Source organism: Brachypodium distachyon, chromosome 1, assembly GCF_000005505.3.
Source record: "Brachypodium distachyon strain Bd21 chromosome 1, Brachypodium_distachyon_v3.0, whole genome shotgun sequence".
Taxonomy (NCBI): Eukaryota; Viridiplantae; Streptophyta; class Magnoliopsida; order Poales; family Poaceae; genus Brachypodium; species Brachypodium distachyon.
Window position 1 is genome coordinate 32,335,379 of NC_016131.3, and position 19,374 is coordinate 32,354,752.

Sequence of the window (19,374 nt, forward strand, 5' to 3'; positions counted from 1 at the left end):
CATATCCAGCATCTGTTGAATCAACTTATTCCTGATTAAAAATGAGACAACTTAGCTATAATAAAATCGAAAAAATATCTAATGCAAACGTGGCAAGCTGGTGACCATATCAAGTTGACACTGAATGACCTTTAGACGGTTGAGGGGACCATTGATGTCCGGTTTCGACAATTTAGGAAAAAAAATATACGTGAAAAGTTACAAAACCATTTCCAACAAGTCGAGAAACAAAAAATATTTTTTCTTCTTATTATTATTATCCATGTGAAAGGAGAGGACGACACGCTTGATCCCTGCCTGCGCTTTTTCCCGTCGTGATCGTCTGGTTGAGACTTGAGAGTACCGGCCGGACCACGCATTCAAATCAACGAACATACGTGGTGCACTGGCGTACACACACAAGACCGAGAACTTATGATAGCGTAGGGGTACACGTAGGAGCGAGACCGATGTTGAAACGTTCAGTGAACCTGCGTCTGCGTGCTGCGCTTTTTCGGGCGGCCCTTTGATTGACGTGTGCGTTTCTCTGTTGGGCTGAAGGGTCGTCGTTCAATGGAGACCTGCATGCTTTTCCTTCTCTCCCTTGAGGAGGTCGTTATCGGTGCCTGGTACGTCCGAGACAACTCGGTGGATCCGCGATAGGAACGCTTGGTGGTGTGTGTGCATGCCTTTTCAACAGAAAGATGATCAAATTGAATTACTGGCATGTACTAGCGCGCGGATCCGGCCGTGTTTGACTGTATGTTTGTGTTGGCGTACTTGGGAGCTATAGCTGTGTGGCCAGAATGAATTAGGCGTAGTAGACGAACGTATGTTTGATGGTTCCGCGAGATTCAGTCTTGGATCTGAAACTTCGTTACTTTGATATGGAGTAGGACGAATGGACGATAGAGCTAAATCATATACCGAGCCAGCCATGAACGGATGTAAGTTTATGGGTGTCCGATATATTTGTTCAAGAAAAACAGGCTCTGAGAAAAGGAAAAAAACTTCACATCAGATGCAGTCGAGCAGGGGCTATGCGAAAGTCCACGAGATCTACACGATGCCCTATTTTCTTGGATCGTGGAACAAATTTCCGCGCTGACGGCAGATAGTAATTTGTTAGATCACTCTGAGCTTATCTGTAATTTACCGTGCGCCACAGAAACAGAAATTAAACACTAATTTAACTAGATAAGAGCATCTCCACTCAGGGCCTGCGATGTTTTTATAGGCAGGGAATGCGGACCGGCGGACGGTGTGAACATGGCGATAATGGAGCGCGGGCGGTGTGAACCGACGGGACGCGACGACGCTTTGACCCAGCGGACCGCCATTACTAGCCTCGGAAGCCGAACGGATGCCGGTGAAGACGATTAATGCCGCTGACAGGGCGCAGCCACATTTACGTATGAATCCGGCGCCCCGCTCGCCTCCCCTTGGGTTGGGTTCGGCCTGGGGATGCCGACGCTAAAGTTGGGCCACGCCAGACGAAAAAAACAATTCGGGGGCCGACCTTCCAAACCCGTTTAAAGAGCCTTTGGGGGCTCGGCGGGAGATGCTCTAATCCATGGATTACTATCGGAGATTTCACCCAAAAGAAAACAAGTGAAATTGCGACGCGTTCATCGTCCGAAGGTTGTACACTTGAAAGGTGCACGCGCACATACATGCATCGTCTCGGGAGCGCGCGCGGCAGCAACTGCCACGGCCGGTACCTGTACCATCCATCGGCCATCCCTCCACGCAAGCCGCACGTAGACAGTGACGCCGGTCCGTGTCGCTCCCATGGGTGGCAGCGGGGCGAAACCCTAACCGCCGCCACTAGGACCTCCTCCTCATCCCTCCCTCGCCGCCGCTGCCGCCGGCCTCCTCTGCCGCGGTGGCGGCGGGCCCCACACCCCAAAGGGTTCGTGGGGGTCTCCTGTGGTGGGGCGCGCGCTCTCGGGCGGCGGGGTGAGTGAAGGCTGGGGCGGCGGCCCTGGGAGCATTGGCGGCGGCGTCCCCTGGCGTTGCGGGCTCCGATAGGCGGAGGTAGCGGCCGGATCCGGCGCCGGCGGGTGCGGGTGGCCAGGCGCGGTGGAGGTTCGGGCTAGGAACGGCCGGATCTGGCTATGTGCGGCTCGCGGCGAGGAGTGCGTCGCAGGCGGGGCTCTCCGGCGACGGTCGGGGCGTTGGCGTGCGGCGTTGCTGTGTTCGTCGGTGGCGGCGGCGGCGGCCTTGCTGCACCATCGGTGGCCGGCTTGGCCGGCCTAGTGGGCGGACGGCTGGGGATCTTGGGAGGGGTAGTTCGCTGCTAATCTGGTGCAGTCAGCGCGTCTCCCTACCCCTGTGCGAGGCGTCGGGACGCTGGCAACGGCCGGCGTGGCCGTGGCAGCGGATGCCGGGACGACGGTCCCGGGATTTGGCCGGGCCTGTCCAGGCATTGGATCTGGCGTATTGGGCGCGGATTTTGCTTGGGCAGGCTTGGCAGAGGAAGGAAGTCGAGGCGGCGGCCTTGGAAGGAGGTGAAGGCGGTTTGTTGCGCAGAGCGTAGTCGGGTTCTGGATGCCGGGGCGGCGGCCCCGGGCAGCGTTGGTCCGCAGTCAGTCGGAGGCGACGAGAAATGCTGGGCTCTTGAGACACGCCTCGCTTCCACCTTTGTCGGGGCGGCCCAACCCCGCTCCTCCCTTAGCGGATTTGGTTTCTCTCTCCTTCAATGGGTGGCTATGTGTGTGCAGTGTGGGGTGTGGTGCTTCGGTGCAGCTTTTCCGTGCTCCTTCGGAGCCTTTCGAGGTCCTTCAACCCCTCTCTGGTGAGTCACGCCGGATCTGGCTTGCCTGTGAAGGGTGTGACGTGATTTTCGATGCGGTTGGGTTGTTGTTTTCTGTTGATACCGTTGGGTTGGTGGCGTGTAGGTGGCACGTTTCTTTGTTGGTTCGCACTTTCTGTCGACCGGTGGAACTTCGTCCCCTTTGTATTTGGTTTTCGTACGTTTTTGCCTAATTAACTGAACAACTCTATTATTCTTTATTCTACGTGCCCTTTGAGGTGTCCTTTTAAAAAAAGACAGTGACGCCAACAACGGCCCCGCAGCCCAGTCGTGACCATGATCTCCCGCCGGAGTCGCGAAAGGCCGAAAGCGCCCGCGTGGATGGACATGGACGTGGACGCGCAACACCTCGTGCGTACGTGCTTCGTCAATCATGCCCGTACGTACGCGCGACCCGGATTCACGTGAAAACCTGATCGGCACATCCCATGCCATTTTGCAATGCGCGCCGCGCGCGTGGGATCGAGAGAAGAACGGCATAGGCAAAACGAACCTTTTTCCGTTGGTTTCGGTTCGGTCCTCGCGTCGCGTGCACGGAGGCGCACGACTACACGGGCCCGATGGGGTTTGAATGGGCCAAGGCCAGGCTTTTTCCTCTCTACTCGTTGGGCCTTCCAGTCCGGTGGATGCCGATCCAAGTGAATTAAGGTATACTCCTTCCTTTGCTTCGCAAATCATCATTAGTCTGCTTGCTGTTTTCGCTAAAAAAAATCATTTGTCTGCTGCTTGGTCAAACAAAAATCTCAAAATGTATGTGTGCCAATCTTTATGAAAAGGAGTGAGTAGATCTGAAATGTCTGCTGTAGTTGTTGTTTTGTCATGGATTATGGATTTTTTAAACCAAGATCACCACTATTGGGACGGCTTTGTTGACTTTTATATGTACTCTCTAAAAGCTAGTCCTATAGATTTCTGATATTATTTTAAAAAATAGAATAACATAAATTATCTACTCAACTCAACTCCAATACTTTCTTTAACAAAGATCGCTATTGATATACCATTATCTGTTGATTCTTGTATCATGTATGTACTCCTAAAAAACCTATAGATATTCATATGTTTAAAATAGAAAAATATATATTATCTAGTGCATATATGACTCAGAATAACAACTCAACTCAAATACTTTTATGCATGCTGGTGTTTTCTTCTTTGTTTCCCCAGATGGGTGTGTGTGTGTGGATGAACTCTAGCTAAGACGTAATGAAGTCGGGATCACCTATTAAATTTGAGGTTTCACTCCAATAAACACTAGATTCACATAGGACTTGTTGAGATTAAGGTTGTCCGACCAAGATCGATAAAAGTGTAAGTAAGTCCAAGAGGTAAAGTGTTCATCGTGGGCTCCTTATAAGGTGCTCTTTGTGTGTGTTTAAGGGTTTATAATCGTTTGGACAGAGAGGTTGGTCGGTAGATGTTTACACTTAACATAATGGATGAACAATTATCTTGTATCAATACCTTATCTCCCTCTTCTCATTCTTACATGGAAATATTTGGCCAAGGATCCAAGACCAAACTTTTCCGTCCTTGCTTTGGTAGTATGTATACACATGTAGATACAAATTAGGGATACAAATTAATTATGGTATTTATCGGCTACTAATTTGGCACAATTCTTTTGTAATGCATTATTTCTATACTAAAATTAGCAAGTATTGATACCACACCCACTATAAAAGGCTTGCCATTCCATACGTGCCTCATTCTCTCATCCTACAAGCTAGACAACAACCAAGAACATCTAATATGAACACCATAGTTAAGCTCAGATGAGGGCAACACTTGTGCTACTTCTGACCCTCACCTTCCTCCTGCTCCCATCAGGTACAATTCATTCACGTAGTATATTGCTCCGGTGATTCGCCCAGCAAATTAATTACGGCCATAATGTATATATTTATATTTGTTAATTTTTGGCAATACTTTCTTTCTTCTTCCAGACGCGACACATGAAACTTGTTCGACAGTGGTTATCGCACCGATGGGTAATGCATGTAATCAGAACAATTGCGAGGATGCATGCCAAGCCTGGTGGCAACGTTTGACTTGCGAACCAGGTGCCGAGTGCAACTGGAGGTCTTATTGTGTCGCCGAGGGGTGCAGCTGCACATGGTGCGAAGTTTTTAACCAACAAAGGAATCCATAGAGTAGAATGCATGTTCACTAAAAGGACGGTAGAATTCGTTTAATTTACCCTACAGTTTCTGATAAAAAAATAAGAGCAATGCTTTGACCACAGATTACTCTATTAATATATAATTATGTCACGTAGACTCATATTCGTTATATTTCTACTCAAGGATATTTGCTTATGGTCATGATTGTGATCACATTAGTCACATATTCACGAAGTAATTTGTGGTCAAAGGATTGGTAACCAAATCCTAATATGCCCCGTATTGTTGGACGGAGGGAGTACGTAGCATGGAGTCATTCATTGAAATCCAACGGAACATGAATTTACATTGCTTAATTCTGAACTTTATATGCTGTTTAGGTGTACCTCTGTGAGCATATCATGTATGCTAATTAATCTCTATTTTCCTACATATCAATAGGAGGCTTTAGAGAAAGAAAGAAAGAAAAAAGGAGGTCAAAATTTGAAGCATATGCACTCCAGTTCTCGGTCTAAGAGTAACCCTGGACTTTTCAAAACGATCAATCCAAGTTGTGAGATTATTTTGCACAAAACAAAAATATTATCTTGTTCCCGCCCAAATTCATACCCATCTCCAATTTCTCTGCATATATCGTAACTATTAATGAACTTTAAAAATCTGCCAAAATTATCCCCTCCAGTGGATAACTATTAATTTCCCTACAAAATCGTTCGTTAACGTAACAATCCCAACCAACAGGCACAACGTAACAATCCCAACGACAGGACATCCGGGCCACATGTAAGTGGCGTCAGGAAAAGGAAGCCAGGCCAGCCCATTAGCCCAACTCAGCCCATTCCGAGTTTGTCTCTCGGCAAGCGCGACACGCCGAGCCCCTTCCACGCGGGACATTCTCGGGGTTGTTCCGCAGATACGGCATTAAGTCCAAACTCCGAAGTCTCCAAAGCAAAAGCCATAGCGAGTCTCTCTCCCCAATTCCCCATCTACCGCAGATCAGTTTGGGCGAAGCGTCTCCTCTCCTCGGTGAGCACAGCGTCCATGCTTCGATTGGGTTCGATTGGGTTGATTTAGGTTGGATTGGAGCGAGTTCGCCGTAGATTGGATCCGTGCCGTGTTTAGATTCTAATGCATTTTTTTTCCTCCCTTGCGCTCTTGATTTGGTAAGTAGTTGAAGAACCTGCTCCTGTAGGGGTTGAAGATGGAAGAGGCGGAGAAGACTGCGCTGGGCTTGCCTGAGCTGCCGAAGATGGAGATACACTCGCCGCCGCTGTCCCACAGCGACGATGACGACGAGACTGAAGCTGATGACAGCGATGGTGAGGAAGAGGAAGGCGGGGCTGGAGTTGGGGCCGGCGGAGGCGGCGGTGGCGCAGGCGTCGGCGGGCCTCCGTTGAAGAAGGGGCCATGGACGCCCGATGAGGACAAGCGCCTGAAGACGTACGTGGAGGCGCACGGCGAGGGGAACTGGAATCAGGTCCAGAGGAACGCCGGGCTCAACAGGTGCGGCAAGAGCTGCCGCCTCCGCTGGGCGAACCACCTCAGGCCTAATCTCAAGAAGGGGCCCTTCTCTAAGGAGGAAGAGCAGATGGTTATCGAGCTCCATGCGATGCACGGGAACAAGTGGGCTAAGATGGCTGGCTATGTGAGTTTGCTCTTACGCTCATACATGATTCTACATTGTGCAGTTATGCAATCTATTGCTTTTTTCTATTCCGTAGCTAGTTTGGATCAGTGATAGACCGATAGTAACAGGTTTGATAATAATAATAATATGCTTTGGTGGATTAGAGGAAATTTGCTCTTGATTAAAGCCTGCAGCAGTTTGTCTAGGGCTAACAATTTGTGCCGTTTCCCCCTGATACAATACTTGTTTGCCAGTTAAATATTGAGGAAAGCGTAGCACTTCTCTCTTATACTACGGAGTATAGTATACAATATCTGTGTGTCTCTACGGATTAAAAACACATGTTTAAAGAGAATGTTGTACTACTATCTGTTGGAGTAATCTTGTTGCATATTAGTTCATGCATAGTAGTTAGCTGTGCTTTGAGTTTTAAATATTCACAATGCTGTAGGGTTGTGCTATGGTGACATATGATGTGTAGCTGGTTATTAGCTAGTAGTTTGCGAGCTGATCTATGTGTATGTATGACTCGATACGCAGCCATGCGTGTTCTTCAGATTGGGCTAGCATTTAGGCCAAGTTTTGCCAGGTCGTGGAAGGGCACGCTATGGGTGTATCGTGGCGTTGGAGTCACCCGGGTCATACAACCATTATCTTTTTAATCTCCAATTTGTTATGAGAAATAGTAAATAGAGAACAGAGGAAAATAAAAGCTGGAAAGTGAGCGTTACATGTCAAGCGTTGTGCTGCGAGTGTGTCTGTGTGTCTCCGGGAGAAAGCACTTCTGGATGTAGGCTCGTACATGCAAGTTGTGTGTATTCATCTTGCTGCGTCTACCATCACGTGTATCTGTTAGATTGAGCCTGAAAACCATCAGATTTTCAATGGCCTTGAAGATTATTAGCTAGTAAGGAATTAACTAGAGCATATGCAACGGGCAAATTCATGCCGCCTGTGGCTGTGCCAGGACCAGCATTGTGTGTTTGCACGATCTTGTCTTGGCCGGCTTAGTAGCCGAATATTTGCATGTTGCTTTCTAGGCGCTTGACTGCAAGTCTTCAATTGATCAGCTTGATCACCCTGTGTACAACTTTGGATGCACTTACAGTTCACAATATCTCAAATAGGGGTGTACACGGGATCCCGCGAAAGTCCCGCTTCTAGTTCATTTTTCAAATCTTCTATTCAAAATTTTGCTCAGAATTTGAATAGGAGATTTGAGAATTGACCTAGAAGCGGGACTTTCGCGGGATCCCGTTTGCACCCTTAATCTCAAGATCTGAAACAAAATTTAGTTTGCTAATAAATGGTCAAAATTCAGGTTTGATTGCACTGTGCTGTGAGGACTCTTGTTGGTCACAACATTGGGTTTAGGACTAAGGATGTTTTGGTAATTATTTTCTCTTAGATTGCCAGTGTTCTGTGTTATCTTTTTTTTTTATTGGTGGCATTTCCAACTCAAGAATTTGTTATCTGCCAACCCACCCACCAAGAAATACTGAACTTATCCAAGTACAAAGAGAGTTCCACCCACTTTCCGTTAAATATAAACTTTAGAAGCACCTGTTTTCTTCTATATGTGCATTCAATTGGCCTTGACTCCCTAGATACATGCTGCTGTTTAATACATGATGATTACATAAATCGCATGTCATGAAATCGGTTCATGACATGGGGGATAATGGCTTTAGGGCCTGTACGAGGTGACCCTGGACCCAAGAGGTGTGACTGCGCCATGAAAGGCAGCTGCACTTCAAGGGCAGGGAGGAAATAACTAGATTGGTTTTATTCTTGACTTGCCTCATAAAAATTACAAGGGGCCCTTTTATAGGGAAGACCCGACTTGACATCCAAGAAACTAATCTCCACTTTTCCTAACAAACCATATCTCCACTTTCCTATCTTGATCTCTTGTCTAACTAGTTTAGAAGATGCTACTGGGATAATCGTCCCTTAGTTTTTTTAGCTTAATCGTCCCTTATTTGGATACCTAGGGCTGCACCCCTTATAGGGATGTATGCCCATGACATTACACCCCCCTTTTTGAGCAGCTCATCCTCGAGCTGCGGTGGTGGCCATGGCTGAAGTCCGAGGAGGCCCCAAGCTGTTTGGCCATGCTTGCCACGGTTGTGCACCACCTCTAACTTTGGAGGATGAAGCACCAATGCCCCTGCTGGTCTCTCCTTTGCACCCGTGCCTGAGGGCAGGAACCACCATGTTGCTGCAGCACGTCTCACCATGTTCGTCTGTGCCGAGAGAAATTGCCTCCCTGCCGCCCACCCTGAGAGGCGCTTCTTCCCTGCTGCAGGACAGCCAAGGTGCTTGTTGCTGCTCCTTGCAAGCTTGAAGACATGCACAACAACACCATCTCCCGTACTTGACCTCACACCCTTGCTGGACTTGCAGCTCGTCCTTGAGCTGCTAGTTAGCTAAGGTGTTCTGCAAGGCCAACACGCTGCCGCCGCATGTTGCACCACCGCCAGGGCTGGCTTTCGGGGCAGTGATACCAAGTTCATGACATGGGGATAATGGCTTTAGGGCCTGTACGGGGTAGCCCTGGACCCAAGAGGCACGACGGCACCATGAAAGGCAGCCGCACCTCAAGGGCAGAGAGGAAATAACTAGATTGGTTTTATTCTTGACTTGAATCATAACAATTACAGGAGGCCCTTTTATAGGGAAGACCTGACTTGACATCAAAAAAACTAATCTCTACTTTCCTAACAAATCATATATCTACTTTCCTAACAAACCATATCTCTACTTTCCTATTGTAATCTCTTGCCTTACTAATTTAGAAGATACTACTGGGATAATCGTCCCTTATTTGGATACCTAGGGCTGCGCCCCCTATAGGGATGTACGCCCATGACACTGCATCTTGTAGAAGAGTAAGTACTGTTACTATATGCTTAAAAAAATGTGTAGTTACCATGTTTGCATATTTTGAGGCACTTAGTTCTGGTTGAGTACATATCATAATATGACTGCAATCAACATTCAACCCTTTACAACGTCAATGCTTTTCTGGCCAAAATTATTGCTAATGTTCTTATTGTCTGCTATAATAGTATTGAATAAATTTCTGCCGGTGTTCTCATGATCTATAATCTAGTACTCCCTCTGATCCTAAATTCTTGACTCAAATTTGCGCAAATATGGATGTCTATTATTAAAAAGCGTCTAGATACATGTAATATTTCGACAACAATTTAGGATCGGAGGGAGTATATTATATTGAATATTGATCATGGTGTATGCCTGGCATAATCATTTCTCTATGCTGGTTCATTTCATATGCTTGGAATTGCTTGTTTTATTTTCTTACCAGTTTGATGTGTATGATATATATCTTCTACTCCTCCACGTAACCTTGTTTGACACTGAACTTCTATTGTTGTTACTCCAGTTGGAAGGACGCACAGATAATGAAATTAAGAACTTCTGGAACACAAGAAGTAAGAGGCTTTCGAAAGCTGGTCAAGATCTCTATCCCGATGGTTTGCTATCTTGGGTGGCCAATCAAGACATGAACTGTCACAGTCCTGACGATTCACATGGCAAGAAACGACAGAATGAGCTCTCGCAGGGAAATGGTCTTGATTTGGATGATATTATATTCGAGAAATTGGACTATAAAAAGACAGAAAATTATCTGGCTCCATTTTATACAGATCCTCTTACTGTTGATGCCATGAACCCTCTGAAGTGTCAAGCATCCTCCAGCAGCATAGGGGCAGGCTACAATGGCAGCCTCACATGCGAACCGTTTCCTGAGCAACCTGAGAAGACCCATAATTCCATTGATATGAACTCGGGAATAATAAAGAATCAATTTGCTAGTAGCTCACCAATATTGCACAGCAGCTTCTCTACGCCTGGGACCTTCCAGAGGCCCATGAAGATAGAGCTCCCTTCATTCCAATGTCACACTGAAGTAAACGGTCCCTCATCGTGTCAAATCCAACCAGCATCTGAATACGATGACACTTTAGTTTATTTTCCAAAACCTGACTTGCTGCAATCACAATATTTGCCTTCACAAAACAATGGTTCGATGGATTTTATGGTTCAGGCTGGACATGGACCAGGGGACCATTCAATGCCCCAAGGGTCTTTTTCTTCAACCTTCGGTGTCAATCTCCATGAGAGTGGTTCTTTGGTTGTATTTCGATCTTCAAAATCACCTGCTAGTAAGTTTGCTCCCTCTTATTTCAGTGTAGTCAATATATGAGATAAAGCTTACTGTCACTCACTCTTATTTCAGTGGTTAATATGAGATAAATCTTAATGTTGGTCTTTGCAGGCCCGGATGCTCCATCTGTGGACAACAAATATTATGCAGATTATATGTCTCCGGACAAATATATGTCATACTCGCTACATGCCTGCAGGCCTGATGCATCGCCTGGAGCAAGAATTTTGAGTGAAGATTCATCACACTCAAAGTACCAGATAAATCCTTGCAGTTTTGATGCCCCACAAGGAGCAGGGGTTCTGAATGAAGTTTCATCACGCTCAGAGTTCCAGCCCGTCAACGGTCCATATGATCCTATTCTTTTTGGTGATTCTTTTTGGTCGTCAACTGCAGGTCATGACCATCAAATTGAGCTCAAGCCGAACTGGCAAAGGATGCCCAGTGTCCGTCATGTCTGATCTCTGGAATGTGACCAACAACTTGTATGGTGTCTGCTGCTTTTCCAATTCACTTGTGGCTAAAAATGATAGGTCCCCAGGTTGTTACATTCTTTTTTCGTGCGAGTCCTAGTCACTCTTGGTTGCATTATTGGACAATATAAAAGGATACAGAGTATTTCATTGTGTGATTTTATTTATTTATTGATATTACATTGTAGAAGGATTTAAGGAATGGTTTTCGTGCTCAAATGTTGATAGTTATTATATTGTGTCTACAACTTGAAAGCTATGCAGTTGTGACATTTTTATCATTTCATCTCCCGCTTATTCTTTTAAGATCAAAATGCATGCATTTTCTTCTCTTGCCTTCTTTTGGAGCAATATCTGTGCCTATTCTGTCTCTCTCTATATATATTCAAGCTTGTTATCCTTATGTACAATCCGTTATTGACACATAAAACAGAAATTATTAGATTACAATCCTTAAGATAAGGACTCCATGTTCAAAGGAACGAGCTCGGGACTCCATGTTCAAGGATTGACGTTAACGAACGAGCTCGGGAAATATTCGCTTTCACCACCCTAGAGCTCCTGACATTCTATAGTTTTGGAAACACGAGCAATTAACGTGGCGAAAACGATGCTCTTCCTCTCCCTAACTGTATAGGCCTTCTTGCTCCCATACGTCCACAAGCAAGTCTACCATTTCCTGCAGATAAAAAAAGGTTTATTTCCTAAGTAAATATTGAGCATGTAACGTTGTATAAAGGGAAGCTCCTGAGCCCACAAAACCAGGGGGATCGGCAGGGATTGAGAGCTATTTTAGTTCAGTTTCCCTTTAATCCCTCCCAATACAAGCGGATTACAAGGAAAACAAACAAGCCCTGAGGTGGTTTGTTGAGCATAAATTCTTACAGCAAGAGGGATTGGTTGGGAGAAAGACTTGTTGCTCCCTAGCAGGCTCTCATACGTAGCGTTCAAACTGTATCACCAGAAAAAAAAACAATATAGGTGGCGAAAATCAAGGTTGGCATTCAGTATGTACAAATAACTAAAAAGGCATCCTCATTCCATTACCGTTGCTTCATTGGGGGAGGTAGAGGGGTGATACACATCGATTGTATGAAAATGTGCATATAACATAAACTGGAACAGTCAAAGAAAGATGGAAAGTAGGGACACTAAGTCACTAACAAACAGATTGTCTTCATGAAAGCATTGTAAGAATATAAAAATAGCAGGACACTCTTTTTTGGTTTATAACTTTCGGGTGTAGTAAAACATAACCATAATAGCTTACCTTAATTTTGGTTCTCGAGGCTTTTCAGGTCGAAAATTGAATTTTTTGTTTCCAAGCCACTGTTGTCTAGTCTGGTTCCACTGCATGAGACCTATGAATACAGACAGAACGAAATTTCGAGTAAGGTTAATATATTATTAGGAAAACATTACACCCAAATCTATTAACCATATGAACATGCTACAGTAGTAGTAAGAGTGAAAACTCAAATTCTCAATAATCTTATCCCGTTCACTGATTAGATTATAGTGGTGCTTGGCACACTGATGTGCATCAGTATGCCAAACTGCAAAGAACAAAGAAAAAGTGGAATAAGCCAACAAGATTTTGGTTGTCATCCCCGTGAGTTCAGATCCAGGATCATCTCATGCCAACTAGCATTCCTGATCATAATTTTAGACATTCACATCAGCTAAAGTTTGAGACTTTCAATCAGAACTAATAGTTGTCACAAAGAAGTTAGAACCCCTAGGTGTACAATAATGTAAGCATGCCTTGCATACATACATCCTGTATCAGCCTGTCAATTTTTTAAAGGTATAAAACAAGTGCTACAATTTCCAGATGAAAAACATTTAATCTTCAAGTTAAACTTGCATGATCATGGATAATAGAGCTCCAAATAACTAACTGTAGATTTACATTTATCTGACAGTTCATCACACTAGCATGATGAAAAAAGAAGAAGAGAATTGGAACATGCCCATGCCACGTAGATTCAGGTGCATGCTGTGTACCTTGATTTACAAACTCATTTGGATTACTGCTACTTCCATCTCCATGCTGATCGCTGGATTGCAGCGCTGGGCTCATTGAAGATATGCTCCTCTGCGATTGAACTGCACTGTTTTCAATCTTGTGCACACTTGTGCTCCAAAAGTCCTCAGACAAGTTTGCCTTCCTTACTGAGCGGCCTTGGATCCTCAAACCTTTTGAAGGCTCATCGACCGCTATTATCGGAGCAGGCTTAGCACAGCCACAGCATCCAAGGCAACTTCTGCTCTGTAGCAAACCAGGATTGACCAGTGAATGATTAGCATCAAATAACATTTGAGAGTCAAGATAAGGCATGTTGAATAATGAACCCGAAAAATCCTAAAAGGTCATGCGTATATGTTTCTTGACGCGGTTTTGCTATATATAAGTTGCCTGATTTTTAGTTAGAGATAAATTGATTCCTCAACCGTTGGATATGATTTGTGTTTTAAGATTCGAAGATGATGAAAAAAGAAGGGTAAAATGAGATCTACTCCCTCCGATCCATATTAATTGTCAAAATATTACATGTATCTAAACGCTTTTTAGGCATAGATACATCCATATTTGGGAAAATTTGAGACAATTGATATGGATCGAAGGGAGTAGATACTAATCCAACGGCTCTGATTCGTCAACTTATTAAAAATCAAGCAACTTAGATATAGCCACGCCCTAGCTTTCGACATCTGACTGCAACCGTCGTAGCCCAGGAATCACAAGGCAGAGCATTTTGGCACGAGGTTCATTTCAGTCAGACAAAAAGTGTCTCTCTTATTTTTTGAATAAAAGGAGAAGCTTTACTGCCTCCTGGCAGGTTACCAAAAATAAGCCATGGACATTGAACAAGAATCAGATACCATCACCAGGAACGCCTCCCCTACCGTCCTAACATAGGAAACAAATGGAATCACAGACAGCCTGGTGGGCGCAAAATAGTATCCACAGACCACAGGGATAAAACGAGCGAATCGCGTCTATTTTATGTACAGACAGCAAGAATCAGGACATAGCATGGCGGTTCGCAGATGAGCCGGGGCCAAGAGCCCAAGAGAAACAACCTTGCATCCACTAATCCTACTGAATTCCCAACAGGGGAACAGCACGAGCTCTACATTAGATTACGGCAAGTACAGACGAAATCGGGGTGAGAGTGAGAGAAGGCACGTACCCCATGCAGGCAACGAGGCGGCGCACCCAGGTGGAGAGGGACCTGCAGCCGAGCAGCATAGCATCCGAGTCCGTGGCCCGTGGGGTACTGCTCGTCCGTAGTCGGCGCGCCAGTGGCGGGCGGGAGCAAACCCTAGACCCCCGCGAGGCGCACGGGGAAGGAGGTTGCGGCCGGGGGCGAGGCCGGGAGAGGAAGAGGAGGAACCCCGGAATGGGATTCCGTGGTGGGTTGGTATTGGAGCAGGAGGGGAACAGAAATCTTGAATCAGGAGCAGACGTTGCTAGGATCTTTTTAATGCCTGAAAATGGTTTTTTTTTTTTGGGTCAGTGGATCTGTGATCTCGGTTTTATTTTGATAATAACGTCTATTTTGGTCCAGCAGAGATATTAATGAGCTATTTTTAATAGTAAGAGGTGACAGGTTTTTTTTAAGCCAGTCCGAGTGCATTTTTTTTTGTTGTTTCTTACTCTTTCTGGTCCATATTAGTTGTCAAAATATCACATGTATTTATATGATTCTTAGACGTAGATGCATCCCTATTTAGACAAATTTGAGACAATTATTAGGAATCGGAGGGAGTACTAGATATTGCTACATGCTTTTCCAATGCTTGGTAGCTATCGAGATGTGATTTGAGAAACATCGGATGGTTAGAGAAGTCTAGAACATGCGACCCGATGTCTGAGAATGCTCAGAGCGGGTGCAACCTTATTGTCGTTAATTTCTAAAAGGATTCTATTTGAATCCGTTTTGATATTTCATGGCGTAATTTTGATGTAACCTAACATCCAACTCAGATTATCTTTGACACATAACAAGATAAAACAGCTAGAGTGGTGCTTGCTTGCACCGATATCAGCTACAACAACAATTGGTTTTACAATATCAACTACACTTACATGCATACGGAGGAGGATGATAACGCTCGACTATAAGACGAGAGACAAGGTTTGATAGAAAGCTGATCAACAGGAAGCTTTTGGCATGACCGGGGTTGACTTAGCGTGAAAAAAAAACCGACTTCGCCGACGGTGCTGGCCAAAGAGGGTGACTCGTTGGTAAGGCCTCTTACGCTGCGAGCTAGAGAGAAGAGGTGCCGAAAGGTGTATAAGGACATAGGGACGTCATGAAATCTGGAGAGAATGTCCAAATTTCGTTGTAGGGGGAGATCCATTCGCAACGGGCTCCATAGACTTGAAGAAGACGACTATTGCTTTCCTGACTTAGAATGCTTCAACTCATTTCTTGGTGACGAAGTGTTAACCTTGCAAACGCGACCGACAAGGTTTTGTAGTGAGACGAGGTAGTTGGCCTTGGTGGCACTAAGAATACATGCACACGATCCAGATACCGTCTATGTTCCTGTCAAATTAGAGAGGAAGCATGTGAGTTTTGCAAGAGAATGGGAGCGTGACGTGGGAGACCATCTACAGAATCATCACATGGAGAAAATAATTACGGAGCAGCAATCAAAAGAACAACCGACAATGGTCATGTGCTTCGAGGATGGTGATGCGGAGTTGAGGAGGACAAGGCGGCAACAGGATAGTGGGGACATAAGATGCCAGCAGAGTAGCAGACTAGGTCAAGAGATTTGAGGAGGCGATTCAGAGGGGAACTAGGGATTAGCGAGCAGTGATGGTGTTTTGTTTAGAACGACGAGCTAACAGTTGTATCTACGGCAAGACACAACCACATTCTCTTTCATCTTTAATTATAACACCGCATCCAATTTTTGCCTACGTGGCAAGGCTAAGAGATGGTATAGATTTTTCATCTTTAATTATAACGCCACATCCAATGTTTGCCTACGTGGCAAGACTAAGAGATGGTATAGATCGGAGACCTTAGTGTGGTGCTTTTTTAAACCCACTTAGTGTAGTGACATCATGAAAACCGGAGACAAAATGGTGTGCATGGAAGCACTATAATTAATATATACATTCAGAAAACCATGACGGCTGATTCAATTACTTCGGTAAAATGTGGCTTTTTAGGAAAAAAAAGTAAATTGTTACATCTTCTGTCATCACATCGACCAGAAGCCAGGGCTACCAGCCTTATATTTTAAAGATGGTTGGATTGCATTCTCTTTGAATATCTCTTTCGTTGCCTTTTATTCCATCCTCCAAACGATATAAACCACCTGAGCTCGCCGATGTCTCTGCCCAGCTCTCCTCATCCATCCGAGAGCTCTGCCGGCTACTATTGGTCCATCCGACAGTCCTTCGTGGTCTCACTGCCTTGCCCCAGCAATACGCTAGAGCGGAGGAAGAAGCAAGGATAAGATGAAACGGTGACTGAAAAAAACCGAACTGTCAAGTGTGCCCATCATGCGAAACTTCTTTCTCTATTTCGAATCACTCGTTGTGCTTTTAATTTTATCATCCTTTCGCTTTCTGCATTTCTTTGTCGATGCGGTAGCACAAAGTGACATGGCAAACTGTAATTGGCATTAGGTATATGAGGTGGCCGATTGCCTGATTGAGATTGTAACCTTTTGTTTTTCTTTTCCTTTTTGTTTCCGTGGGGGGTAGAGCTGCTCACCTGTTACAGGTTTAGCACAAGTAAACAAAAGAAAAGAAAGCACCTGCGTGGATCCATCACACATCATGCATGATTCATGGCCGGGCACTGATTTATCGTGACTCCACTGTATACCCAAGTTAAACCAAATTAATCGGCCAGGCCTGCAGCAAGTAAATTTGGCGAACGGCAGGTTCAGACTAGCGTTCTCTCTCTCGGATGTTTTGATTTAAGCCCAGATTTGTTTTGACAACAAATTAACGAGCCAAATTTGTCGAGAAAAATGAGCTATTGTGAGAGGCAGTTAGCTTTTCTATGATAAATTGGACTGTCATTTTGATTTTCAACAGGAAAAACGGGACCAGGAGATCACGCTACGCTCTTGGCTGATGCATATCAGCATACGCACTTTGAATTCGGCAAACAGAAATAGAGGAAGAGAAAACAATCTATAGGCGAAACCAGCATACTTCATATATTAGTCAGGATGGCCGAGTGGTCTAAGGCGCCAGACTCAAGTTCTGGTCCTCTTACGAGGGCGTGGGTTCGAACCCCACTTCTGACAACTTTGTTTTTATTTTTATCGACTTCTTTTCCACAACGCTCTAGTTTGCGGATGGTCGCTGAATATACGAGCTCTATTTCTTTATTTTCGAAATGTGGATACCGACTTGTTTTTCGCACTAGACTCTAGTTTGCTGGCGCTTGCTGAATGAGTTGCTGAATTGCGGTACTTTTTTCGGTCGAAATATGATAATGTATCTAGACGTTTTTTCAAACATAGATACATTCATATTGGACAAATTCGAGACAAATAAATTCATACTAGGAGTATGTGTTACTGTTTCATCTTGAACTTGAGTTGTTTAAATCGTTAGTCTAGTTTCATTGTTTTCAATTCAACATTATCCTATTGACAATGGCGGCGAATCAAGTTTCATATTTAAGACACAAGTCCGTCCGAGTTGAGGGCTAGGACTTGAATCCGGTCGGTTGTCCGACAGTGCCGTAGTTGAATAAGCATTTTCTTTATTTACTTCTAGAAGGGCTCGAAGTGAGACCAGAGAGAGAAGAGAGTTATCAACGGCTGTAAAACAGAGTTATCTACGACTGGTCATAATGATTTTGATGTTCAGTCCTCGCAAAAAAAATGATTTTGATGTTCAGAGCCATCTGATTTGGCTGTGCAACGACACAGGTTTTCCGAATCTCCTGCCACATGCCACGGTAATTTGTCACTGCACGACCCAATCTTCCCGACGTAAATGGGCAGCTGCTACTTACCTTACAACCAACAAGCCAGAATGCCAGATCAGCTGGCCTATATCGGTACTCAAATACTTTTACAATGTACTGCATAGATGCATAGATACTCCGTATATATGTGCCAATGTCCTCAAAGTAGATCACATTCAACTTAGTCAAAATGACAGTAAAGTTTGGCGTGTGCTGCGATTGCCTGCCCAAATGAGTTTATCATGTTCGTGGTGTTGGTTGATCTCGGCTTGACCGAACCAAGCACATAGGGGAGGGCCCACGAACCAACATTTGTGACTCTCATCCCAAACGGATGACGCCTTGATCAGGAGCAATGACCAACTCATGTTTTCGGCCTCACGTCGCGCAGTGCCATATAAAAGGGGATTGCCGGTTCTCTCACGAGGTTAACTAATTCACGTGAGCATCTCGCCTAATCCCAACAACCAAAGTCCACCCTACCGATTTAGGGGGCGCTGAAGCGTTCAGGAAGGCCGACGACCACGACGTCGACTCTGGTGATCGGCCAGTGCCGGTACAGACCGAAAGAACGCCGCCACCATGCCGTACGGCTACTTTCTCTACGCCATCGCCACTGCTTCAACTCTGCACTGAGCCTACGACAAAGTCTTCTCCCATCAATCGTATGAACTCCCCTAATCTCTGTCTTAGTACTCTAGTCACGACCAGTGCATGTTTAATGTTTAATCTCATGATGCTTAAGTTCTAGCACGTGGGTGTTGGTGGACGCGAAGAGTACAGTTGCGACCATCTACATGCCTAGGAGTCGGTTTATAATTAACTTGATTTGCAATCTATGAAGAACCTCAACCGGTAAGATCCAATCTTACCTACCGGTTGTTACCACACGCGATGTGACAGGTTTACGTCATTTTACGTGTTGGCATCGCACTCCAAATCTTGCGTCAGACAAAGTAGTCTATATAACTCTTGGGACAGAACTAAGCCACCCAAACATTCCTTCCAAGCACATGTCGGCCCGTGTTCTAAAGGGTACCAAACTTTCGTCAGATCACATCGGCCCAACACCATTCACGACGAGATCCAGAAAGCAGTAGAAAGGGCCAGAGAAGACGCGGCACCACTCTGGAAAGTTTGGAGTGCCGTCCTTGACCAAATATATTCGTTCACGAAGCGAGCTTTTCTTTCGAGAAGTTCTGA

General features: G+C 45.1%; 2 protein-coding genes and 1 non-coding gene across 7 annotated transcripts; 2 read left to right on the top strand and 1 right to left on the bottom strand.

The window, feature by feature from the left end:
• The first annotated feature begins 5,647 nt into the window (after nucleotides 1-5,647).
• On the top strand, nucleotides 5,648-11,457 carry LOC100838764 (transcription factor GAMYB). Of its 4 annotated transcripts, none has more exons than XM_003563609.4 (4): nucleotides 5,648-5,943; nucleotides 6,110-6,562; nucleotides 9,954-10,737; nucleotides 10,851-11,457. In XM_003563609.4, the coding sequence occupies exons 2-4, from the start codon at nucleotides 6,119-6,121 to the stop codon at nucleotides 11,198-11,200; spliced, it is 1,578 nt and encodes a 525-aa protein (XP_003563657.2). In that variant the 5' UTR covers nucleotides 5,648-5,943; nucleotides 6,110-6,118; the 3' UTR covers nucleotides 11,201-11,457. The 4 variants fall into 4 exon arrangements, with proteins under 4 accessions (XP_003563657.2, XP_010227543.1, XP_024316040.1 ...); XM_010229241.3 differs by having other exon boundaries at nucleotides 5,788-5,943; nucleotides 6,089-6,562; XM_024460272.1 differs by having other exon boundaries at nucleotides 5,830-5,943; nucleotides 6,086-6,562.
• Nucleotides 11,458-11,565: 108 nt separating this feature from the next.
• Nucleotides 11,566-14,676, bottom strand: LOC100839071. Of its 2 annotated transcripts, XM_024460280.1 has the most exons (6): nucleotides 14,410-14,676; nucleotides 13,220-13,479; nucleotides 12,483-12,573; nucleotides 12,260-12,328; nucleotides 12,098-12,164; nucleotides 11,566-11,891 (listed from the first exon to the last, which is right to left on the bottom strand). In XM_024460280.1, exons 1-6 carry the CDS (start codon nucleotides 14,466-14,468, stop codon nucleotides 11,838-11,840), a joined length of 600 nt encoding a protein of 199 aa, XP_024316048.1. In that variant the 5' UTR covers nucleotides 14,469-14,676; the 3' UTR covers nucleotides 11,566-11,837. The 2 variants fall into 2 exon arrangements, with proteins under 2 accessions (XP_024316048.1, XP_003563658.1); XM_003563610.4 differs by lacking the exon at nucleotides 12,260-12,328 and having other exon boundaries at nucleotides 14,410-14,674.
• A 2,740-nt stretch (nucleotides 14,677-17,416) lies between these two features.
• Nucleotides 17,417-17,500, top strand: TRNAL-CAA. Its single transcript has one exon. It is a non-coding gene; the product is annotated as a tRNA-Leu (tRNA).
• The last annotated feature ends 1,874 nt before the right edge of the window (nucleotides 17,501-19,374 follow it).